Here is a 27,135-nt window from a genome sequence, read left to right on the forward strand (position 1 = left end):
ATCTGTCCCCTTGGGCTCCAAACTCATAACCAGCTGCCCAGTCAGCATCTCATTGGATATAAACTTATGTCCCAAACCAAAGCTCCTGATGAATGTCACTGCCTGCTACTGTGCATAAAGATTTCTGCTGAGGGCCAGGAATGGAGGCAAAACAGCTTCAGCCCAAAGGGGGAACCTTTTTCTAGTACCCACAAAGGCTCCACAAAGACAGCTAAGGTCTGACCCTCTCTCCACCTGCAGCATCCCTCCAGCGGTCTGGCTTTAGAACCCTGAAATGAGGCATCCTTTCATGCTCTATTTCTCAATTTCTTGATACAATCCATAGGATCTACCTTCAAAATATATCCAAACTGCAATGACTCTTCACCACCTCCACCCCCGCCACCCTGGTCCTAGCCACTCCGATCTTTCCCAGGCTAACAGGACTTTCTATTTCAACCGTTGCTCTCCTAAAGTCTATTTTCCACCCAAGGGTCAGAGGGACCCAGTAAAAATGTAAGTCGGCTCAGGCTGCTTCTCTGCTGAAAAGTACCTAGGCTAAGGCTGGCGCACTTGCGAAGGTCCCGTGGCCTGGTGCCCCCATCGTTTCTCTGGCCATATCTCCTCCTCTCCCCTGGTTCCCCCTGCAGCCACAGGTTTCCCCTTCAGAGCCTTCGCACATGATGTTCTCTCCTTCCCTCTACTTATTCATGGTGCTCACCCCCTCACCTCTTCAGTGCTTGGCACGGCGATCCACTGTCTCCCCGAGGCCTCCCCTGACTGCCCTATTTTCAGTGGAACTCTCCCTCTCCTACCCCATCACTCCCTTACCTTCTGTCCAGCTTTAGTCTTGCCCAGAGCCATCTAGTATATCGTATATTCTACCTCCCCAGTGAGTGTAGTGCATGTCTCCCTCATATTTCCATGTCAAGAGGGATTTGCCCATCTTCTTGCCTTCTGTATACCCAGTACCTAGAACAGAGCCTAGTATCTAGCAACTACTCAACAAATACTTCCCGAAGGAAGGAAAGTCGGTAACGGAACATTTGGTAGTGATGAGTGACGGGAAATAAATCATGATATGGGGACAGAGAGACTGGAGAGCTCTTTTACATGGGGTGGGGGGGGTGGTCAGGAAAGGCCTCTATGAGGAGGTGACACTTCAGCAGAGATATGAGTGACAAATGGAGCCATGTGGATGGATGGCTGTCTGGGGGAAGTGTGATTTGGAACCTGTGGCCAGAGGGGAGCAAGGGAAGGAGCGTGGTTAGACACATGGCCAACAGGTTGTGGCAGCCAGATCCCAGAGATCTTGTAAGCCATTGTTAGGATGTGAGAGGGCTGAAGGCATTCCCAAGGCTGAAAGCTGATCTTGAAGTAACCTGAGTAACGTTTTAGAAAAAGCGCTGGCTGCTATGTGGGCCACGGACTGCAGCGGGAAGAGGGAGGCCAGTTAGGAAGCCACTGCTATAGTCCAGGCATGAGATGACGCAGATGTGGACTTGTGTGGGCAAGTACTTAGCCTAGCATTTAGCAAGTAGTAAGTACTCAATAAATGTTAACTGTCCTTATCAGACTTTTGTATTAAGTACAATTTGTGTAAGGCATATAGGAAAAATTCAACATATGTTTACTCTCGTTGGTAGGGAGCCATCTAGCCATCTATATACTGATAAGGATAATAATAATAGAACAAGATAATTTCAGAAAGTGATGAGGGCTTTGAAGAAAATAAAGCACAGGAAAGTGATAATATCGGATGGGGTTAATTTAGGTTAGAATAACTAAAGAGGTCTTCCTGAGGAGGTGACCTTCGGATGGGGACCTGAACAGCAAAAGGAGCCAGTTGGGTGAGATCTAGGAACAGAGTGCTCCTGCCAAGGGGAACTGCAAACATACAAGTCCTAAGGCAGGAGTGAGTCATAAAAAGGAATAAATAGGATTCAAGAAATTGATTAAAACTGGGTTGCTAGTATATTTTTAAATAAAGAATGTAACTGGACTGTGTGTAACTCAAAGGATAAATGCTTGAGGGGATGAAACCCCATTCTCCATGAGGTGCTTATTTCACATTGCATGCTTACATCAAAGCATCTCATGTACCCCATAAATATATATACCTACTGTGTACCCACAAAAATACTTTTTATTTAAAATATATTTTTTAAAATGGCTGGGCGTGCTGGCTCAAGTCTATAATCCCAGCATTTTGAGAGGCTGAGGCAGGTGGATCACTTGAGGCCAGGAGTTCAAGACCAGCCTGGCCAACATGGCAAAACTCAGCCTCTATAAAAATTAGCTGGGCATGGTGGCTCACACCTGTAGTCTCAGCTACTCGGTAAGCTGAGGTAGAGAACTGCTTGAACCCGGGAGATGGAGGCTGCAGTGAGCCGAGATCGCACCACTGCACCCCAGCCTGGGCGACAGAGTGAGACTCTGTCTCAAAAAAATTAATAAATAAATAAAATAAAAACAAAAATAAAAATAAAATTTTAAAAATTGAGTTGTTAGACTCTTAGCTCTGCAATTGATTCTGGTTTCCAGATGGTAATGCCAGACTCAAAACTTATGCTATCTAGACATGAGGAAGCACATATTGCACTAAGCATACTTGATCTTAGAAAACCCCACATAATTCAACAATGCAACAGCCTAGTCTGATTACTACAGAATCCTAAAGAGATAAGTACTATTTTCGCTTTTTCTTAGGCGATCAAATCCAGCCAGCACATGTTTTGTTGGGAATTATAAACTGAAAAGCCCCTGGCACATGTGGAGACTGAGCATTAACTGAGGCGTTGAGAGCTAGAACAAAAGATGCTGCTGAATCCAGGATAAGAGGAGATCCTGAAGTGTTTGTCTCATTTTATTCTATACTCATATATCCGCTGCCTTGTTCTAGAAGGAATTAAAGGCAGCTGTAAATAGTTTAGGAGGCTAATTGAAATACTGAGAGAGATGTTTTCAGACCTTTTCAAGTTCCCAAATGAGGAAGGTTTGAAGTTTGATTTGCATTATAAATTTTTTCATAATCAATTCACACACCCATAAAAGAATATAAGGTTCTTTAAACAAGTCCCTTAAAATGTATTCCGATCTCTGAAGTTATGCACTTAATATGACTATATTAGATGATACATCATTATATATTGCTCTGCCGGCTTACAATTAATTCAGATGTTATGACTAGGGAGGCTCTGATGGCCTGCAGGCTTAAGCAATCACTTCAGTTGATGAACTGAACACCCAGCCTCACAAACCTGCTTTTCCTCCTCTGTTCCCTATCTCTGTAAATGACACCACCATTTGACCAGTTGTTAGCCAAAATCCTACAGTTCAAACTAGGGGCATTTCTTTCTCGTATCATCGATCCATCAGTAAATCCTGGCAGCTGTACAATAAAAGTATACATCCGGCTGGGCACAGCGGCTCATGCCTGTAATCTCAGCGCTTTGGGAGGCTGAGGTGGGTGGATCGCCTGAGGTCAGGAGTTTGGGACCAGCCTGGCCAACATAGTGAAACCGCATCTCTACTAAAAATACAAAAAATTAGTTGGGCGTGGTGGCAGGTGCCTATCTATAATGCCAGCTACTTGGGAGGCTGAGGCAGGAGAATAGCTTGAACCCAGGAGGCGGAGGTTGCAGTGAGCAGAGATCACACCATTGCACTCCAGCCTAGGCAACAAAAGCAAAACTCTGCTTCAAAAAAAAAAAAAAAAAGTATACATCCTTACTCCTCCTACTTCTCATCACTTTCACTGTCACCACCCTCATCCAAACTTCCTTATCTTTTACCTGAACTACTATAGTAGCCTCTGCCCCCTATATGCATCAGGGATCAGTCAGCTACGTTATAAAAGGAAAAAGAGCAAAATCAGAGCAGTTTACACTAGGCAGAAGTTTATTTATCTTACACAAAGAAGTCCAGAGGTAGGTAGGCCAGGTCGGTAGGGCGGCTCAACAGTGTCATCAGAGACTCAAATTCCTAAATTCCTGCTCTACCATTCTAGCATGCAGTTCCCATCCTCGATGTCACCCTGTGGGGCAGAGTAATTCCTGGGACCCAACTCTTTCACAGCCAAGCTGCAGGGCAGAGGGAGGAGGGCAGAAGGGACAGGTCACCTCCTGCTGTGTCAGCTCTCTTCAACCAGGTGCCTTGGAGTCCTACTCACATCTCATTGGCCGACACTTACATGCAGCTGTAAAGGAGGCTGGGAAATGTAATTTCTTATTTCAGGCAGAAATGTCCAATCAAAATTTGTGGTTCTCCCTGTACACTGATGATGGGAATGTAAATTAGTACAGCCATTATGGAAGACAGTATGGCAGTTCATCAAAAAATTAAAAATAGAACTACCATATGATCTAGCAATTCCACTTCTGGGTATATATCCAAAGGAAATGAAATCAGTATGTGGAAGAGCTACCTGAACCCCCACGTTCACTGCAGCATTATTCATGATAGCCAACATGTTGAATCAACCCAAGTGTCCATCAATGGATGAACATACAAAGAAAATGTAGGCTGGGCACAGTGGCTCATGCCTGTAATCCTAGTACTTTGGGAGGCTAAGATGGGCAGATCACTTGAGCTCAGGAGTTCGAGACCAGCCTGGACAACGTGGAGAAACCCCATCTCTACTAAAAATAAAATTTAAAAAAATTAGCTGGGCATGGTGGCGGGTGCCTATAATCCCAGCTACTAGGGAGGCTGAGGTGGGAGGATTGTTTGAGCCTGGGAGGTAGAGGCTGAAGTGAGCTGAGATTGCCCCACTGCACTCCAGCCTGGGCAACAGAGTGAGACTCTGTTAAAAAGAAAAAGAAAAGAAAATGTGGCATATATATACAATGGAATACTATGTAATCTTAAAAAAGAAGGAAATTCCATCATTTGTGACAACATGGATGAAACTGAGGCAATTATGCTAAGTAAAATAAGCCAGGCATAAGAGGTACAAATACTACATGATCTGACTTATATGTGGAATCTAAAACAGTCAAATGCATAGAAGCAGAGAGTAGAACAGTGATTCCCAGGAGCTGGGGTTAGAGAATTGGGGGATGCTGGTCAGAGGGTACAAAATTTCAGTTAGACAAGGAGAAGTTCAGGAGACCTATTATACAACATGGTTAATAACCATGTATTGTAAAATTGAAAAGTGCTAAGAAAGCAGATTTTAAATGTTCTCACTACAAAAAAAATTATAAGTATGTGAGGTAATGTATATATTAATTAGATAATGTATATATTAATTAGCTTTATTTAGCCATTCCAATGTGTATATATATTTAAACCTCATGTTGAACACCACAAATATATACAATTTTTGTCAATTACAAATAATTATTTTTTTAAATTGTGGTTCTCTTACCAATGAGGAAAGAGAAAATGAATGTCAAGGGGAGGCTACTAGCAGTGATGCCTCACGTGGCCCTGCTTCAGCCTATTCTCTACTTGGCAGCCAGAGTGGTCCCAAAATGTAAGTCAGATTGTGTCATCCCTAATCACAACCCATCAGGCTGGATAAAAGGAGAGGATCAAGCATTTCTCCTATCTTTCCTGAATGGACTATACCTCACGGGAGCTGAAACGCTGGTGAGGGAAAGTTTTGGTTTTGTTGTTGTTATTATTTTTAGAATAATTCCAACCAGTAAGTGCAAAATAAATTATGGAATTAGAAACTTAACCCTCAGTGATGTAGGGAATGATCTTTATTGGATCATTACAAAAACAAAACAAAACATAACAGACATTTTGTGCCTCTTGATATAATGCACTAGGAAGTACCACATCACCTGTGAAGGATTCTTGATCAAAAAGAAAAAATTGAATCTAATCAAGGCTATAGATCTAACTATCAGTTACAGGCAACAGGCAGCAAGGGGCCATTCTAAACGACGTGATAGGAATGCAATCAGCAAACCTTGTTTGGATCTTGATTTAAGAAAACCAACTTTAAAAAAAAACAAACTTTTTCTTAATTGTGAACCATTGTTGCACTTGGTACACAATGGTTTTTTTAAAAACCAACTTCTTAAAGTTGGTTTTCTTAAATCAAGATCCAAACTACTGACTGGACATGTAATGATATTAAGGAGTGACTGTGGTTTTTTAGGCACAATCATGGTACTGTGGTTATGCTAACTTTTAAAAAGGCCCTTATCTTTAAGAGAAAAATCACAAAATATTTACAGATGAAATTACATGCTGTATGGGACTTGCTTCAAAATCTACTGGGGGAAGGGGCAGGACAGATGAAGCCAGACTGGTCATGCGCTGAGATTTGAAAAGGTGGGTGATGACAGCAGAAAGTAGAAAGACACTCTGCTGTTCTTTCTATTTTGCATATGAGGAAAAGAAAGCCTTCCATAATAAAAATATTTGAAGTACTTTATGGTGGCTTCCTATCCCACTTTGCATGGCTTCTAAGATCCTTCATGAGCTCACCTGCTGGAATCTCATTTCCTACCATGTTTCCAACAGCTTCCTCTGCTCCAGCCCCACTGGCCTTCTCGTACTTTCCCGAGCTGGCTGCCAAGCGTGTTTCTGCCACAAGGCCTTTGCACTTGCTGTTCCCGCTCCTAGACAGCCCTTCCCTCAGATATTTGCATGGCTTAAATTAGTTATCTTAAGTTAGCCCAACTGTCACCTCAACAGGAGAGCCTTCCCTTGACTTTCCTATCAGAGAAGTCTTCCTTGACCTTACTTTTGAAAGAAAGAAGAGCGCTTATCATTCCCTACCCCCTACTATGTCAATTCCTGACATTAAATTGTATATATTTGTTTGTTTGTTTGTTTATTCATTGTGAAATGTAAGCTCCATGAAGGCTAAAGCTTGTTCTATTCTCCATTGGATCTGGCTCAGAAAACTGGGCCTGGCACTGAGTAAATGAAATAATATTATTCATTTGTAATATCTTTTCTGGGTACTACACTATCAGGAGTTTTTATAAAGAAATTTCCTAAAATCCTTGTTAGCCTTATTATCAAATTACATTTATGAGGTCCATAAAGCTAAAAAGTATGGATGTAACTATCTGGAAATATGAAACAAAATAAAGAGAAACTCTTTTTAGAGAAGACTTCCTAGACATCTTACTGTTAATTGAAGTGACAAAGAAGAAAGTTAGTATCTAATATATTCATGACACAAAAAGATAATTGAGCCCTTTTTACATGCTCTTCTCATCTGTAGGCCAACCTCAAGTCAAAGAGACTTCTTTTTATTTTCTTAGATTAACTTTTACTTACTTATCTCACTCCACAAATATTTACTGCACCCTTTCTATGTATCAGGCCCTGTGCCAGGTACTGGGGCTACAGGGGTGATCCAGATAGAACTGGGGAGCGCGAATTTCAGGCAGGAGGAAAACAAAATCCTGATCATTATTTTTGCCAACAAAAGTCATTGATTGTGGACAATTTTATGATACTGACATTTAAATTCAAATTGCTGGCAATATAGTTTTATTATTATTGTATACATAGATAACATAAAACATGTTAACATTTTCTATTCTTTTTGGGCTATGGTTTTTAAATTTCATAGTGACAAACAGGAAAAACCATTTTGACAACAAATTAGACATTTTCTTAAACCATAACTGAGCCACCCAGTTGCATCACTTCATGCTTTCTTCAAAGCTTGCTGCCTTTTCCGTATGACAACACATTGCAAACAGATGCTTTCTTAAGTCCAAGGAAGTACTTTGTTTTGCTTTCCCACAAAAGCCTAATATTTTTCTTTCTCATTTTAATGGTAAAGATACAAATTTAAGAGGTCAAGAAAAATGTCAGGCTCTAGAATTTTATAGTGTTATTTTATGATGACACTAGCTATTACATTTCTACAGTATATGATAGGTACACTACGATTATTAGATTAATAACATATCCAATCATTTTTTTTAAAAGTCTGAGTGAGGAGAGAGAAGGAAAGCCAAAGTAAATTTGCTGCACCTGTTATCTGGGTATTTGGCATTCTTAACAAGTTCCATCCCTAGGCAGCCAGATTAATAGATGATGGGCGGGAGGGAAATGTAAACTGCATTATCATCTTCGACATGCTAATATACATGGGTACTGAAAATCCAATTGAAAGAGGGCTGGCTGAACTGTGGCATGCTGCAATTTACATATCTTACCATCCAGATGTGAGGAGGGTAAATGAGAATGGAGAGTGCTCAGATCAGCAGGGGATAAGAAAGAAAAAAGCATGTACTTTGGCTATCAATTTGGCCAAGTGAAGAAACAATGACACTTGGTGAAATGAATGACTTTTATTTTTCCTAAAATAAATCTGGCTCTAGTCACTCGTTGGCTGCATTCTGGAGCAGCCCGAAAGACAGCATGCCTAACCCTAGCAGGTCATTCTGCGCACTGCCCTGGGGAAATGATGTCTCTAAGGAAGACTTTCCAACAGTGAAAGCGAATGTAGATAACTGACTACGTCATCATCAGTGCTAGCTAGCCAGCAAAATGAGAAAACAACTCTGTCTTTTGAAATAAATTACACAGTTTAGAGCCAAGTCCAACACAAGATCTTAATGTCTCCAAAATTGGACAGCTGAATTTCTCATAGGTAAACATTATCCTCACTATGTCTCCTCAAACATGCATTCAGCTTTGGATAACTTTCAAACATTTAGAAGTAACAGTATAACAACATTTAACTTAGTTAATTTTTTTAATTAGGGGTTTCCCAATAAACCTGGATAAGTGGAACGGTAAGAAGGAATAAAAGAGCTGAGAGTAAGATAAGCAGCTACAAAACACAGTGAAGCAATAATCCTCACCAGAAATGTTAGCATTTCATATTTATAAACTACATAGCAACATATTTTAAATACATTTCAACTATTTCTTTGCAGGATAAACAGTAATAAAATCTCTCTCTTCTTCTAGCTTTTGATTATGGAAAATTTAAAACATGCACAAAGAAGACAGACTAGCATGACAAACCCCCAATGTACCCATCACTCAAATTCGACAACTCTTAACATTCTATCATTCTGGTTCCCTCTATACCTCTATCCACTCCCTCCCCCTTCTATTGTTATACAGGTTTTTTTAGCTAAAATTTATGTATATACTGAAAAGCACAAATATAAATGTTTTGACAAATGAATTCAGCCACATAATCCTCATGCCAATATAGAACATTCCATCTCCAGAAAGTCTTGTGTATCCCTTTTTCAGTCAGATGAGGTACAGATACAACGATACTTATCCAACAGAAGACCTATTTTCTCCAGCACAGAAAAAAACTAAGGAAAGCCACCTCCTCAAATCCAGCATGCTTTGTATTACAAGCTGCACAAAGGATTATAATCAGCTTCCTACAAAAATGACGGTGTAGGAATCTCACACCCACAGTAAATCCAGACCCTGTTCTCCCCACAGACAATATTCAGATATAGAGCCTCCAGAAAAAATGAGGACTTCAACAATACGCAACAAAAAGCCCTACATCTGGAGTTACTTATCTTTTTATTTATTTCAGTAGAACCTCAAACAAAATTGTAGTTTCCTAAACACAACCTAACATATAAATGGTAATACTACAAAGTGGCAAAATTATAGCAATGGTATTATTATAACAGAATTTTTAACCACTCACCACAGGAGTACATACTTAACAAACCACATTAAATTCTCTATCCTTGCTCTCCAGAAAAGTAGTAACAACAGCAATAGTAGAGGGAATACTGGTAATGATATTGACAGCAGCCGATAGGTACTAGCAGTGGAGAAGCAAGGACTCCAAGCTAGTTCTGTCTGACTCCACTGTGCTCTACTGACTCCAACCATAAGAGTGTAACACAGATAAGCACGCCTGCTATTAACATGATACACAGCCTGCATTTTGTTCTGCATATTTAAGACTTGTTCTCTGTCCTCACTCCTTCAATCATGCTGGTAAAACTCTTCTCCTCCTCATAAGTCCCCATTTAGGCCCACAGAGAACAAAACCTGACCAACAATTCTACTCCCTGGAGAAGGGGTGGGGAGGAAGCCTCCACCCTCAGGCCCCCATACCTGCTCCTTCACTCCTACAAGGAACTGGAATTTCCATGACTGAGGAGAGTGAGATTGGGCTCCATTCCCCTCCCCACCACTGCAGTGGTACTGAGAGTAAATGGCCTCCTTTTTGACTGCAGGCTCTTCTTAGACTGCCTGTGAGCTGATGGGGTGAGCAGGCCAGGCAGGCCTCTGCTCTCAGCTCTAGCTTTACCATTACTGAGGCTGAAACTATGATATTATCTCTATGTTTGAGTCTTGGACCTCTTTTGCAAACTAGTTAGAATCTGGGGAGGAAAGTCATAACCAATTAAGGCCCCAAACTTCCTAGAAGCCAAAATCTTTATCCTTTGTCTCAGCACTCCTCTCGTGACTACCACCGCCTATACCACCATCAATGACAGCACCACCACCATCTACACCACCACCACCCACCAACTCTACAAATACTAACACCACCACTACCACCACCATCAGTGACAATACCACCACCATCTACACCACCACCACCACTACCACTATCAATGACAACAATATTACCACCAACTACCCTACCATACTACTAATACCATCACAATCTACACACACCAGCACCATCACCCACCACTACCCACCAACACTACTAATAGTAACAACACCAGTACCAACATCAATAACACCACCACTACCATCTATACCATCACCACCATCAATGACAACAATATCACCACCATCTATACTACCAACACCAACACTACCACCACTACCCACCACCCTCCAGCACTACCACCAATACCACCACCAACAACAACACAAATGTCAATACCAAGACCACCACCAATACCACCACCACCACCACCACCACCACCACCACCACCACCACCAGCACTACCGCCTCTGTAAATATTCAAAATTGAACTGCAATCTGCCAGTACAAGTGTCCAATTTCTTGCCATTCCTGGTATTACCTTGTTCTCCTCTGGAGTAAAGAGGATTCGGAATACGGAAGGCACTCCAGGAGCCACTTTGTGGCCAATATCTTTGGGGCTGATTACTTTAAAGTATGGCGAACTTTCCTCCACAACTTTCACCAACCTTGGAATCTGCAGGGAAACACATGATGATGAACATCGTGCATGTGAAAAAGCAGAGTTAAACACAGACTGAAATCCATCAACTACTTACTAGATGTGTGACCTTGGTCAGGTCTGAACTTCAGTCTTCTCAACTATAAAAGGAGATGATAGTACTTATCTTTATCCCATACAAAGTAAGCACCCAATACCTTCTAGCTTTCATTTTTATTAACATTATTATTCTTAGTTATTTTTATTATTATTACAAGTCTTTGTTCATTTTAAAATTAAATCATTTAAAAGTGACTATCAGCCAGGCGCAGTGGCTCACCCCTGTTATCCCAGCATTTTGGGAGGCCGAGGCAGGCGGATCACGAGGTCAGGAGATCAAGACCATCCTGACTAATACAGTGAAACCTCATCTCTACTAAAAATACAAAAAATTAGCTGGGTGTGGTAGCATGCGCCTGTAGTCCCAGCTACTGGGGAGGCTGAGGCAGGAGAATCGCTTGAACCCAGGAGGCAGAGGTTCCAGTGAGCCGAGATCGGGCCACTGCACTCCAGCCTCGGAGCAAAGAGCAAGACTCTGTCTCAAAAAAAAAAAAAAAAAAAGTGACTATCTTCAAGGGCTCTTTAATCAGCTAAAACCTCACCCACATAATGGAGTTAAGCTGGATTTCCCAACATTTGAGCATTTGAGAACTGCTCTGAGAGAAGTCACACTTCCTGCACCCCTTCAATGGCCCATCTATAGCACATTATATGCCACCCCATCCTCACCATAATCTTTGAGCTTCATTTTGACTCCCATGCTACAGACACTTGCCCACAGTGGTACAGCTCCACCAAGCAAAGGTGCTGGGAGTCAAGTCCCAGCCAAACTCCACCCCACCTCTCCATGGGATGGTCCTGAGTAAACACCACAAAGCAAGAGCAAAGAGCAGCAGGATATCCCCCAGAGCAGTCTCAGAGCAGCTCCCAACAGCTCCATTCTTTTAAAGTCTTATTCTCCTGCTGGAATCTGAACCCAGATTAGTCTGACTCTGGAGTGTGGGTCCTTATCATTCTAACCCAATTAAAATCACAAGTGTTCTGGCTTATTCTCATCCTCTGTGTGTGAGGGACGGAGACACAAAAGTAATAACCTGACAGGCTCTATCTTTTGTACCCCACGACAGTGAGGAAGCAAATAAAAGATGAACAGCACAGAAAGCATTTCTCGGGGCCCCAAATCTCTCCCCATGGTTCTTTATGAAACTGTGAACTAAAGAAGCAGAGGAGCAGGGTCACATCAGCCACCTGGCATGAGGGTCCTGGAGTCACCAGAGGACAAGCCTGCCTTGCCTGGAGAGAACTGTCTGCCTGTTGGTAGCTGGACATTCCTAGGATGGGACCCTCTTTCCATGTGGCCAGCACTCTGGCTGCATCTTATCAAGAGATGTTGGTTATCCATGAGAACTGAATGTCTGGCAGACAAAACTCACACGTGCCCTTTACCCCGACTTGCTATTAAACAACCACTGATGACCATTTCTTGTTTAAGGTCAGAAAGGATGCTTTGGACTGTACCACTTTAGTAGGCTAAAAATACCTCAGCAAGAGTCAAAAAGTAATATAGAAAGGGAAAAGAGAGTCAGAAGTGAGAACTGAACTGCATGAAAAGATAGAGCCCTAATGTCTGTGCAATGCACCTCTTCTTGAGGTCTAGGAACACAATCTTGTGTACCTCCAGTTCTTTTCCTTCCCTTTCATTTCTGACCCATGAGCTTCTCTTACTAATGCTACTGCAGAAAAGAATGAAACAGACCATTTTCTCCAGAGTCTGGCTTTGCTGTCACTAAATCACCCCATTGATCTCTGCAAGGCATCGCTGATTCCCTTAATGAGCTGCTGTACCAAATATAACTGCAAGTCCATTTGCTTTGGATTCTTGCATAGTCTTCACTTAATTTCTATTTTGTCTTATAGCTAGAATTTTTTGTCTCCACATTCTTAGACCCATGAAAGTATTCCTCCTTGTCTTTATACCCAGATTTCCCATCTCTCCAATGCCTTCCTCCCCATCTGATTACTTTTCACACTCAAGTATGCTTCATGCTGAACTTCTGCATTACTTTCTTTCATTATTGTTAAGTGTCAAGAAACTCTTCAGGCATTTAATATCTTTTCTTGAAATAAACCCTAATTTATCTCTAAAGAAAAAGTCATAAGGCTGAAAAAGAAATCTTCCATTACAATTGCAAAGAGACAAGACACAGACAGTGAGAGAAGCCTTCAAAACTGACTGTAGACAAACTTTGAAGGCTATCCTCTATAGAAAGAAGAAGACAGAAAAAAAGGAAAGGGACCTACATTTTTTAGAAGTGAAAAGAAGGCTTTTAAAAAGGTACAATTTGCAGACTATAAATGCATTGTAAAATACAAATATAAATGCTCGGCCAGGCACGGTGGCTCACACCTATAACCCCAGCACTTTGGGAGACCGAAGTGGGTGGATCACCTGAGTTCAGGAGCTTGAGAGCAGCCTGACCAACATGGAGAAACCCTGTTTCTACTAAAAATACAAAATCAGTTGCGTGTGGTGGCGCATGCCTGTAGTCCCAGCTACTGGGGAGGTTGAGGCAGGAGAATCGCTTGAACCCAGGAGGCGGAGGTTGCAGTGAGCCGAGATCGTACCATTGCACTCCAGCCTGGGCAACAAGAGTGAAACTCTGTCTCAAAAAAAAAATATATATATATATATGTATATATATATACACACACACATACATATATATATATATACACATACATATATATATGCTCAATTGCAATTCTCATGAGTAGAGTTTATATCTTGAATTGGGGAAATGATGTCTCTAAGGAAGACTACATAAACATTAATAGTAATTTCCCTATCTTAAATAAAAACCTAGCCCAATTTGTCATACATAAGAACCCCGTGACACTCATCTGGTCAATCCTTTAATCAACAAAAGTTAGTGCACACGTTGGGAGTTCACTACTTGTTAGGCACTGGTTAGGACTCAACATATAGCAACAAACAGACACAGCCTTGTCGTCATTAAGTTTACAATCAAAGAACATGTTTTCATACTATTTTCCTAAGTCTATCAAATTAAAGAACTTATCAAAGATCCCTCAAGATCTCATTTTACTTTAACCCATTCTCATATATCCTGGAAGAGTTCACCCACCCCAGTGAACATACTCACTTTGTCATTGTTCCTCAAAATCAGTGGAACTTCATAGACTTCACAGGGAGTGTAGTTCTGAAATATAATTTCTGATGGAAAGGGCTGGAATAATGCCTGATCCAGGTCAATTCCTGAAAACTTCAGTTGAAAGAGTAAATTATTGTTATAGTCACACATTGACAAAAATGACTGGGGAAGATAAGAAAATACTACGTAGACCTGTGGATATTAAAACTAAACATGGGAAATATTCAAAAAGAAATCCATACCCAGGTACGTCATTGTAAAAGCACTAAAACACAGGACAAAAGAATGTGTAAAAGAAACTGGAGGGAAAAAATAGAATATTTAACTTTCAAGGAGCAAAAACACATGCCTACTTTTCAACATCACAAGTCAGAAGGCAGAGGAATAAAATTTTTTAAATCCTGAAAAAAAAAAAAAACAAACCTCTGCAGGCATAGTATTTTTTACCCGGGGAAAGTCCCTTCAAAAACGAAGTTTGAATAAACACATTTTCAGAGAAATAAAAATTGAAAAATGTTGTCACCAACTTCTAAAGGAAATACCAAAGGGTATTCTTTATGGAGAAGAGAATTTCTCTTAGAAGTTCAGAGATGCAGGAAGGAAAGGAGAATAATAAAGGGGTAAATATGTGGTTACTCAAAATGAATTCTCATCATACAAAACAATAATACAAATAACTAGCTTACTAATGGGATGTGTGCCCTGGTTGGGCACTGCACAACAGAACCAAATTGGATTTGGACCCCTCATTTCCTGTTCTATTTTGATTTTAACAAAGTACTTGCTTTTTATTTAACCAACCACTGAGAAGCCAGGTTTGTAAAGTATGACATCATCAAAGTGAATATAGCATCATCCAATGCTGAAACTACGAATTACCCCAAGCTAGTAGCCTGTTTAGCATCCAGTAGATTTTGGGTAGTGCCAGGTTTCCCTTGAAAATTCAGACTATCCAATGATGCCCTGTGAGTTCACGGTTGCACCCTGGGGCACCTTGGCACACAGTTTGAAAACTGCAGCTGTAAGTATCCATCTTAATAAGTTAGAATAAATAGCAAAATAAATCAAAATAAAGAAAAAAATTGACATGACAAAAACAAGAGGAAATTAATGAAATAAAAGTAACTATACTATAAAAACAACAAAGTGAAATTCAGGTCTTTAAAAAGATTAATAAAATTGACAAAATACCTAGTGAGTATGATCAAGAAAATATGACAGAAGGCACAAAGAACAAATACAAAGAATGGAAATGGGAATATTACAATAGAACCCAAATTCAGTAAAAAGATAATAAATATTATGTCAATAAATGTGAAAATATAGATAAAAATACAAATTCCTAGAAAAATACAATAAAAATGTATCAAAACTGGCACAAGAAGAAACAGAACATCTGAATAGTTCTAAAACTGTTACAGAAATTATATCTGTAAACAAACCCTTTTACAGAGAAAATTCCAAACCCACATAGCTTTACAAGCAAATTCTACCAAACATAAAAGAAACAACTCAAGTATTATAGAAACTGTCCCAAAGAAAAGAAAAACAAAAAAATGAAATGTCTCCCAACTCAGTCTATAATGTTAGCATAACCTCCTTTATATATCTGAGAAAGACACTAAGGGAAAAGAAAACTATAGGCCAGTCTCATTCATAAACCATAGACAGATAGACAGATAGATGAAAGAAAGAGAGAGAAAAAAAAATTTGCAAACTGAAACTGAAACTGGCACTATATAAAAACGATAACACATCATGACCAAGTTGGGTTCATCTCAGAAATTCAAGGTTGTTTTAGTACTAGAAATCAAACAAGAAGAAACAAAACTGTCATTTTCCCCAGGCAAAGTAATTGCTTATTTCAAAAATTCAAAATAACCTACAAATAAATCATTCTAATAATTCTTTTATTAGAATTAATAAGTGATTTATCAAGGTCATTGAGTACAAGGTCAACATACCAAAACCAATTCTATTTTTAGGTACTAGCAATGAACATTTAGGAAATGAAATTTATAAACAATATTACTTAAAATAGTATCCTAAAATGTAAAACACATAGAAACAAATCCAATGAAAGATGTATAAGACCTTTATCCAGAAACTAAAAACATTATTGTTTTAAGGAATTAAGGAAGACCTTAACTGAAATTAAGGAAGACCTAACTGAATGCAGGAATATACTATTTTCATAAATTAAAAGAAATTTTTTCAGGATGTCAAATACTCCCCAAATTTATCTGAAAATTCAATGCAATACATTAAAAAAAAAATCCCAGCAGTTTTTTTTTGAAACAAAAAAGCTGACTGAATTTATATGGAAATGCAAAGGACCAAGAATAGACAAGATACATTTGAAGAACAAGATAGGAGGATTTGCTATATCAGGTAGCACAACATGATAATTATATTATTACATATCATATACTGTTACTTACCACAGTAATGATAATGAGATATTAGCACAAGATTTATCAGAAAAATAAATGTACCAGATTAGAAAGCCCCCAAACCAATTATTAAATATATGGTCACTTGATTTATGACAAAGGTAACACAGCTAATCTACTTCTCACATCTTAGGTTAGTTTTCTTGATTATATAAGTGGAATAATACAGTATATACTCTTTAATTTCTGGCTAATTGAATTTCTGCCATTAAGCAATCAGTCTTAACTACATCATTTCACCATAAGCTCAAAGAGCATAATGGAAAAAAAAGTCAAAGAGCACAAAGCAAATATTTAAGAATGTAAAGAAGTGAGCAGTTAGGAGAGATTAAAAATTCATGTCTTCATTCAATAAATATTGAGTTTCCAACATGTGCCACGTTCTTTTTTGTATGCTGAACATAGTGAACAAAGCCAAAAAAAGCCCTAACCTCATGAAGTTGACATTCTTGAAGCTCAAGCGATCATACAAAAAATATAGAAATACAGAACATAAAGTCAGGTAGTGAAAAGGCTGTGAAAAAAAGCTAAAGCAGGACAAGGAGATGGCAGACTGGGAGGTGGCTGCTCTTTTAGATAGGCAGTCAAGAGAAGGCCTCTCTGAGATGACTTCTAAGTAGATGTCTGAAGCAAGTCACGCTAAGATTTTAGAATAGCACTCCAGTTAGAAGGGAAAGCAAGTGCAAAGTCCTTCAGGTGGAAATTACCTTTGAGTGTCTGAAGAGCAGCATAGGGAAAATTCACTGAGAAGAGACTGAGAGGGAGAAGAGTAGAAGGCAAAGAGGTCCGTGAGGAAGGCAGGACTAGATGGTACAGGACCTTGGAGGTTTTGGCACTGAGTTTAGATTTTATTATGTGAGTAATGGGAAGTCACTGGATGGTTTTAAACATGGAAGTAACATGTTCTGATTTACATTTTAAAAAAACACTCTTACTGCTTTGTGATAATGGGGGCAGGGGGAGAACGAGATGGAAACAGGGAGGCGATTTTGATATTCTAGATAATGGTAGCTTAAACTGGAATGGTGGTGGAGAACATGGTGAGAAGCAGTATGATTAAAGACATTTGTGAAGGCAGAATTCATAGCACTTATCACTGGATCATAAGATGTAAAATAGAGAGGCATCAGGAATACAACTCCGAAGTGTTTGGTCTAGGAAAACATATAAGTGGGGGTATGAAAAGCAGGAAGAAAGAGACAAAGAGGAAAGATCAGGCTTTCAGAGATGGAATGTAAAGCTACAATTAGATCTTAAATATATTAAGTTTGAGCTGCCAACCATACATTAAGCTGACTATATGATCCAGAGTTCAGGGGATAGACAGTGGCAGGAGATATAAATATAAAAGTAAACAACAAAAAGTAGAATTTAAAGCCTTTTTTCCTAGAAGAAGTCACCTAAGTTGTGAGTTCACAAGAGAAAGAAGTTCAAGTACCAAGTACTGGGAGCTCTAATATTTAGTGATCAGAAATGAGTGAATGAATAATCCAACAAATAAAATAAGCAAAAATCAACCAGTGAAAAGTAGAAAGAAAATCAAATGAGTATGCCATGTCAGATACAAGTGAATAAAAGGGTACAAAAAAGAGATGCTCACTGTATCAAATGCTATGAGACAACATGGAAACAATATATTCTGATTTACATTTTTAAAATTACTTTTACTGCTTTGTGATAATGGGGGCAGAGGGAGAATGAGATGGAAATAGGAAGGCTATGTCAGTATTCTAGATAATGATGGCTTAAACTGGAATGGTGGTGGAGGAAGTGGTGAGAAGCGGGATGATTAAAGAGGTCTGTTGAACCAGGTCTGGTCTGGTAAAAAATGAAGCATAAAAGAAATATATATATACATAACTCAAAGTAAGGGACACAGAGGATACCCTAATGAATGTAATGACAATGCAATGGAAATGAACAGAAAGTTAAAAATGAATGAGAGAGGAAATGCAAGCTGTAGAAGGGCAGACAAAGAAGGTCCAACATATTCATCATTGAAAAATGATATGAAAAAAATACTTGATAATTCAAGAAAAACTTTCTAAAAATAAAATAAAGGCCCACAGTACCTCAGGAAAAATGTAGTGTATCCTAATACTGAACTTTAAATAATAACAAACAATCTTTGGGCACATGGGCTAAAAGATTAACTTATAGGGGGAGAAATCAGGCTGGCTTCCGACTTCTACATACCATCATTTAAAGTCAGAAGGTCATAGGGAAAATGCCTGCAAAGCTGTTATGAAAATTTGTGGCCCAAGAATTTCATAAGTAACAAATCTGCAGTTCAGTATAAAGGCAAGACACAAATATTATCAAACACATAAAACAAAGAAATACAGTCTTCATAAGCTCTTATTGAAGAAATTAGTAGATGACTGCCACCCATCTAAGAGATAAATGATTAAATTTCAGCATATAAATTAAAAATAACCAACTGAATTAAAGAGGAGAGGAGAGAAAGTGTAAAGTATCTGATTTCCTCATCCTTTATAGCAGAGTCAAAACACATTAAAATACACACACTAGTAGTACACAGGAAAAACTCCTCATAGCCTGTTATGTGTTATGCTTTCAGAAAAGAGGAAATGGTCCTTAATTAGAAGAAATGTCTTGGAAAAGACCATGTTCCCTCCACTCAAATTTGGAGGGTGGTTGTGGGAAACAGACAAAACAATAAAAAGCTAGCAATGCTCAGAACAGTGAAGCTTATGTATATCCTAGACAAAGGAAGCAATGGTGTAGCAGTAACAGCAGACAAGCCTCAAAGACTCATTCTTCATGAGGAACATAACACTGAAAAACTCTCAGGAATTTTCAGAGGAAAATTCTGGGGAACTCTTTGAGAAGAGGTTAATCTCCCCAGCAGCCCAACTATTGGAGGTTCATACCATAATTTGTGCATTAAAAGTAAAGGATATAATTTAAGAAATTAATTAAAAAATAGGAAACCAGACCTTCTATAATCACATGCTCCTAAAGCCTGGAAGGTATGGTTTACATTCGAATATAGAAACATGATAAAATCACTATTCTTTAGAGACAAAAGGATATGTCTGTTACTGGAAATGAGCCAGAATAGACAACGAATGCCTACTTTAATTAACAATTCCAACTCCTTCTTTTCTAGTGGGCAGCTCAGATAAGGAGAGATTACTTGTTACACTAAGACAATAACTTAATTGGGCTTGACTAATATAATTCTTAGAATTACTCCTAACCTGTGTAAACTATAGCGTCAAATAGTATTCAGAAGTAGCTAAGAAAGAAGTATAACTAGTCAAAAGTTATTTTAAAAGAGGTTTGCACTTGCAGTCTTCACCATACCAAATCACAGATATGAAGATATTCAGAGGCAGAAAAGGAGGATTGAAAACAAACCCAATAAAGGATTAGGTAGCCAAGAAACAAATTTTACTTAGTTATTGTTCTGGAATTTTCGTGTTGTGCCAGGGCCCACTTTATATGCAAGTACGATAGAGAGCAGCTACCTTCTGATGTGTTGTTTCCCCCATATCTAAGAGTTCGATGATCTGTGGTCGGCACATCAAACGTGTTTTTGCCAGTCTCTGCTCAGTGGTCAGGGACATTTCCTTCAGGAACTCTGAGGGTGTAAGCTAGAAGGTAAAACAATAAGAACCAAAGATTCATAAGTGGTTGTACTGAAAAAGTGTTTTCATAAGTACCAGTAATGAATAATTTGTGTTTGCAGCTTTCAGGATAATTCTGGAATGCCACTAAGTTCCCTTATAAAATATTTAAAATAAGTAAATTATATAAGAGAAGTACCCACGCACTTTTGAGGTCTTTGCAGGGTAATTGAAAATGACATGTGTTTGCTGTTTCCTTATGATTTTGAAGGAATCACACAAAAGAACCTGAGAGAAAAAAGTCAAGAAATTGCACAGGAACACGTCCAAAGAGCTTAACATTTATGCTCAGAAGAGGCATCTGTGCATAAAACTCTCAGTTTGTAAAGTCACTCAAGGGCTTCAAAAACCAGGAGTTTGAAATACCTCTATTTCTCAACTAACATTACAATATGCAAACAAAGCTTTTGGGTGTTTAACTATGATATGATGTTAGAGAGAAATCTTATAAAATTGCAAAGATCTAGGAAGTGTGACTACATCACTTAGGAATGAGTTTGAACTTTAGAGATATCACAAGGGTGCATTTAGACCTCGCTTTGAAAGAGCTCTGAGCTAATCAGCAGATCCCACAGCCAGTCACATTCACACACCCCAGTAAGAACACAAAATGCTTTTACCCTTTCCAATGTTATGAGAAAAAAAAAGTAACCTAGCATTTAAATAAAACTAACCCAACAAGGGATTAGTTACCCAGAACCAATGTTATTGTGGTTCTAGAATGTTCCTACTTTATGTGCAGGGAGATTATGATCATTGGCAGCTACATAATGCTTAAGTATATGCCAAGATTTTTACAAAACATTTGAGGGTATATAACTTAGCTGCTTTATGTTGCCTTGGGTTAAACACAATGTACTTTAAAAATGCCTATTTTTCTACAAATTTTATTTCTGTGATTGAATCCATTTAAATGAAGGTATATTTCTAAGACAGATTTCAACTTGGTTAAGATCTTTTTGATTGGAACCCAGATAAGGATAATGAAATGTTAAGAGGTGTCAGCTATATTGTGATTTAAATTAAAATAATTAGGTCTTAAAAGCAAAATGCCAGGAGTTTCTTTAAATATGTACCAACAACCATCACAAAAGAAAATAATGATTGATTTTATTTCTCTAATTGGAATGTAACTTAAGATTAGTTTTTAAAATGTAGTGAATACTATCCCTGGCACTATACATTTTTACTAATATTTTCTATAGCATGTGGTTCATAAATTATCACCAATCGTTATAAATAATTAAAGCTATAAATATGTTTTATTTTAAAGAACAGGAAAAATACCTATTTTTCTTAAATACCACTTAGTCATTATTTTAATGCTCTGTGTTCTATAAATATACAAACAAAAATTACTCTTGCCAATCAGTAGGTAGTAAATAATTAGGTTGAATCCTATGAAATTCTGATATTTGACTGTTTTTGAACTAAACAAATGACAGTTTGTCATGGTGCTACCTAATATTTAGAAAATCTTAATAGTTCATTTGTAAAGTCTCACTTCAATTGATTAGTTTAAGCAAATCAAGCCTCTAACTTTGAAGTATGTATGCAATTTCAAAACTTCTCAGGCTTTAAAAGGTATCTACACTCTGCAGAAAGCTACCATTATAACTAAATTGATATTAATCAGTCAGTAATTCTGTTTGGCATTCTGAGAATGCCAAGTAGCAACTGTCATTCTCCTAAGGAGATTGCATTAAGTGTTTTACATATTAATTCCCTGATACATTACCATTCGGTTTACTTCTTCTTCTGTAACCACCTTTGGACTCAGGGGTGGCAAAACCTTGCTTTGAAATCCTTTGAACATATTGACCAATCCCATCTGAACAGCCCCCATGGACTCCTCAAGTCTTCTACTTGTCATTTTTAGTAATTTTTTTTTCTCACCTAAGAGTGAAACAAAAATGTCTTAGAACAAATAGTTAATTCCTGAATACAGGTCACAATTTTTTTTAAGCTTTTTCAAATACAGGAAGGTTTAGAAAATACTGATCTTCCAAAATCCAAATGCTTGGAACAAATATCTCAACAAAGGATTCTATTCCATATAACTAGATTTATCCTTCTCCCAAGATCTAGAATCCATTTTAGACAAAATAAGGGATTCTAGACTAAGCTCAGAAAGACATGGAAATACGAGTTACTTCTACATTTTGCCCCTTTTATCTTCCCAATGAGAAAAACAAACACTGCCCAATAAACATACTAAATAGTTTGATAATTTATCTACATATTTGAAAGCACTCTCTTACGAGAATCGACCCTTCAAACAGAATAAACACAAGGTTACAGGGCTTCACAGCTGGACAGAGATTCAAAATAGCATGAGATAAGACAGGCAAAGGAAATTTCTGGGAAAAGTTTTAAAGCTTATAGTCATAAATAAGCCAGTGAATAGCCACCCAATATCTCTGAATCAAAGAAATATGGCATCTCCCTTTTGCATATTCTTGCTCAGACTTCTGGTAGAACACTTGCAACTTTAGAAAACCATCTATGACTAGGTAGGGATTTCTATTTTTATTGATAGCAGGCTAGGTTATCCAATCATTGTGCTAAAAAAGAGAACTAACTAAAAATTATTGATAAAATATCAAATTAAAAACCCTAAAACCATTAAAAACAAACAAACAAACAAACAAAAAAAACCTCACAAGACAGTAAGGAAGTACCAGACCAAGACATAGGAGGAAGAGCTGTATAAAGGAAAGTAGATCTGAAGGAAAATGTAATAAGGCACACTGAAATAAAGCAGTAAAACACCCAAGGAAATGAATATGAAATTTTAAAAAAGGAAAAAGGGGTCATTATGGCAGAAAGTCTCTAAGATGGCAATCAATGAAACAGAAGACAGTCAAGGAAGATCCAACATGCTATAATTGGAGCTCCTTAAGAAGAGAATAAAGTAATGGAATGAAACTAACATTGCCCTACCTTTGGACAAGCTGATAAGAAAGCTCAGGTGTTCCTTCCTTTGGTTCCAGTGGAAAGGTCAAACAACACAAGGCCCAGACTGCGTAAGAACTATTATTATAGCCCCACCCTTAACCACAATAAAAGCCAAACCAGTATCTTTTCCCTATTCTCAAGTTATGTATTTTTTTTAAATACTTCTTCCCAAGAAGAGGATTTCTATCTTTTTCCCCCCGCCCTAGGTTTTTGCTATGTTGACCAGGCTGGTCTTGAACACCTAGGCTCAAGCAATCCTCCAACCTAGGCCTCCCAAGCAGCTGGCACTACTGGATTCAAGCTATTTTTGAACCTGTTTGGGAGCCTGCCCTGCTCTCACAGAAAGCCTCATTATGTGAACCATAACCTTTTCATATCTTCTAGGTGCATGAGTGGCATCACCAATCTTGACATCCAAACCAAATTTTGGTTGGGGAGCCCATTCTATCACAGCTGGGTAGTGACAACAACAGAAGCAATAAAAAAGCAAAGATTGTGGTCTTGATTTTAAGACAGATTTTTAAAAAATCATTAACAACACAAAGAAGAATATTTTACAGTGTGAAACACCATAATTCAAAATGATGATGTAACAGTTATTATTATCTATGCACCAAAATAGCACAAAAACCATCCATATAAAGCAGAAATTATGGGAGATGCAAGGAAAAACAAATACACAAATAACAGGAGATTTTAATAAACTACTCTTAGTAAGACCTGTTAGGTGGACAAAAAATAAGTAAGACCATAAAAGATTTGAATGACATAACACATTAAATAGGTTTAGGAATATGTATCAAACACTACATCCTAATAATAGAAAATATGCCTCCTCAATAGCAAATAGAATGGTGACAAAAATTTGGTTATATATTAAAAGTATAATACCAAAGAAAATACCAGTGGTTCTATAATCTAGAAATATTAGAAGCAACAGTCTGATCATAATAGAACAAAGCTAGAAACTTAAAAACAAAACAAAGAAACAGGAAGGTCCATTCTCCTGGAAATTTTAAAGTCTTCTATTAAAGGACAACAAAGTAAAAATTCATGAAAGGAAGAAACTACATTATCCTTTTTGATTATATGATTACAGTTACAAAGAGCTAAAAATATGGTGTTATAAAATATCTAGCAAAGTTACATATGCATGTACATCTGACTCAGCAATCCCTATTCTAGGAATCTATCCAAATGATACACTAGCTAAAATATGAAACGATACATAAACCAGTAACAGTGGTTACCTACAGAAAGAGTAAAGGAACAGGGTAGAGGAGATAGGAATGAAAGAGAGATTTCTCTGAATGTACCTCACTATATAGTGTTGATTTTGAACCATGTAAGTGTTTTACATATCAAAAATGAAAAAAGAAACGTGAAAATCAATTCTTAAAAATAAAAAAGAAACTGAAACATATGAACCTTGCTGTACATCCAGCTGGTGTCATAACCACAGAGAGAAAACAATTATTCCAACCAACCTTAAAACACAATATTTTTGGGTGGGCGCAGCGGCTCACACCCGTAATCTCAGCACTTTGGGAGGCCGAGGCAGGCAGATCACGCAGTCAGGAGATTGAGACCATCCTGGCTAACACAGTGAAACCCTGCCTCTACTAAAAATACAAAAAAATTAGCTAGGCATAGTGGCACGTGCCTGTAGTCCCAACTACTCAGGAGGCTGAGGCAGGAGAATCACTTGAACCTGAGGAGTGGAGGTTGCAGTGAGCCGTGATGGCGCCACTACACTCTAGCCTGGGCAACACAGCAAGACTCTGCCTCAAAAAAAAAAAAAAAAAAAACCAATATTTTGACTGTATTCTCAATGAGATATGCTGTCAAAACACAGAGAAGAGCCGAGAAATCTTATCATTTATCCAGTAGTCTTGCTGTTGGTCATGATATTAGTAATAATATTTTTAAAACAAATAAGTAGCTACATCAATATAGTTAGGAACCAAGCATTTCAGTATTTTTTAAAGTATAAACGAAGAAAAGTTTTTATATTAAGAAACCCTATAATCTTAACATTTAAATTGAAAATAAATACAAGCTTGCGATGATTTTCTCTTTTTAAATAATCTGCCCACTGAAAAAGCCCATAAGCAATGAAAATCCGGTGGCAATGACAGTGCAGAGACCTGGATTGTAGTATTCAAACACCATTTACCACTAAAAGAAATCACAACTCCTTGGAGAAATGGGTAATTTGAGGACAAGGGTACAAAATGTATAGAGTGAACTTGGCACATTGTCTCATACCATAAAACAAGAACGTTATCAAGAGCTATCAGGGTTGTCAGGGATCCAGAGCAACTTGAAAGCATTCCCATTAACCAAAGATGAGACAATTTGAGCATAAAAAAAAAAAAGTCAGCAATAGATTTGTTCTTTTAAATCTAAATTTAAATGATACTTTAAAAAAATAATTGGTCACCTTTGGAAGTTGCTAAAGCACCAAACTAATTATTTTGGAAATAATAAAAGGAAAGAACCATTTATTTTGCACTATTTTTGTATAAATTGCATTGTTGGTTAACCAAATAGTTGATGAAAGAAAATTACTCTTTATAAAAGAATTCCAACTAATAAATGCAGAAAAATCACAGAAAAATAATTACCATTTTGCAGCCCCTAATGAAATGAAGGATCTTCAGTGCTAAAATAATTAGGTAAGATGTTGCTGAAGAACCTGACAATGGCTCAATCAGGCTGACAATACCTGAGTCCTCTAAATTAATCTTAACACTAAAAGAGTAAAACACAGGCATTATGTGCCTCCTGATGTGACGCAGTACACAGAGCCACTTATGTAGTGTTATTGACACAAATCTAAGCCTCTGACCTACCAGCCCAATTGCAGGAGATAGAGGGAAAGGAGGAACATGTACGTTCTGTAAGAATACAATTAATCTAAATCCAGGATGTGAAAAATGTTATAGGAAAATGACTCAGTTTATTCACAATAAACATAGCATGAAAGAGTGAGGAGCAGGAGAGAAGGGTGAGAAGGAGAAAAGAAGGGAAGGAGAGAGAGAAGTTATGAATTAAAAGAGTCTTACACCAACCAAATACAAGAGTAGACCTTGTTTGGATTATGATTTTAAAAACTGAATAATGGATGATATAAAATAATTACTGCTCATCAGATTAAACATTTTTATTTTAAATTCATTAACTAATACTCCTATCAAACTATACCCATTCCAAAAAATTAGTGTTGCTATTGTTGTTGTTATTTGCTAAGTATGTCAATAAACATAAAATAGTTTTTAAAATCATTGTTTTGTTGAGAAGGATAACAGCATTATGGGTCTGATTTTTTGTAAAAGTTATTATCTGATATTTAGTGAATTATTTCCAGGTAAAAATAAATATTGTCTGAGATATACTTTAAAATACTACAGGAAAAAATGCGCGTGTTTGCATTTACCTAGGTAACAAACCTGTGTATCCTGGACATGTACCCCAGAACTTAAAAAAAAATTGAAAAATTTAAGAAAAGGCTGTTATAACCAGCAAAACCCTAACACTGGTCAATCCAGCTGTTCCAGTCCTCTACTACACCCAGGCTGTTAGGACTGCCAGAGAAAACCACACAGCAGCCTAGACTCACAACCTTGCAAATTCAGTGTCTGCAGCCTCTGCTGGGCCCCTTAGACCACCTCATCTGTTTCCTTTATTAGCTCTCTTCCCCGCAGCTATTTCTCTTCCTGCCATTCTAGAGGTTTTATCCCACTCAGATCTCTTCTGATTTCCAGCTCCACCGACCCAGCTGCCTACAAGA

The 27,135-nt window shown here is 38.0% G+C and overlaps 1 protein-coding gene across 4 annotated transcripts in view; it reads right to left on the reverse strand.

The window, feature by feature from the left end:
* HYDIN (HYDIN axonemal central pair apparatus protein) overlaps positions 1-27,135 on the reverse strand; it is a 421,455-nt gene that overhangs the window by 355,688 nt on the left and 38,632 nt on the right. For all 4 annotated transcript variants that reach the window (XM_055366388.2, XM_055366390.1, XM_055366389.2 and 1 more), the window contains exons 2-5: positions 22,123-22,280; positions 20,226-20,351; positions 14,270-14,389; positions 10,947-11,081 (exon numbers count right to left, since the gene is read on the reverse strand). In XM_055366388.2, the coding sequence (XP_055222363.2) occupies positions 10,947-11,081; positions 14,270-14,389; positions 20,226-20,351; positions 22,123-22,280 (539 nt within the window). The remainder of the gene's footprint in view (positions 1-10,946; positions 11,082-14,269; positions 14,390-20,225; positions 20,352-22,122; positions 22,281-27,135) is intronic.

This window comes from Gorilla gorilla, chromosome 18 (genome assembly GCF_029281585.2).
Source record: "Gorilla gorilla gorilla isolate KB3781 chromosome 18, NHGRI_mGorGor1-v2.1_pri, whole genome shotgun sequence".
Lineage (NCBI taxonomy): Eukaryota > Metazoa > Chordata > Mammalia > Primates > Hominidae > Gorilla > Gorilla gorilla.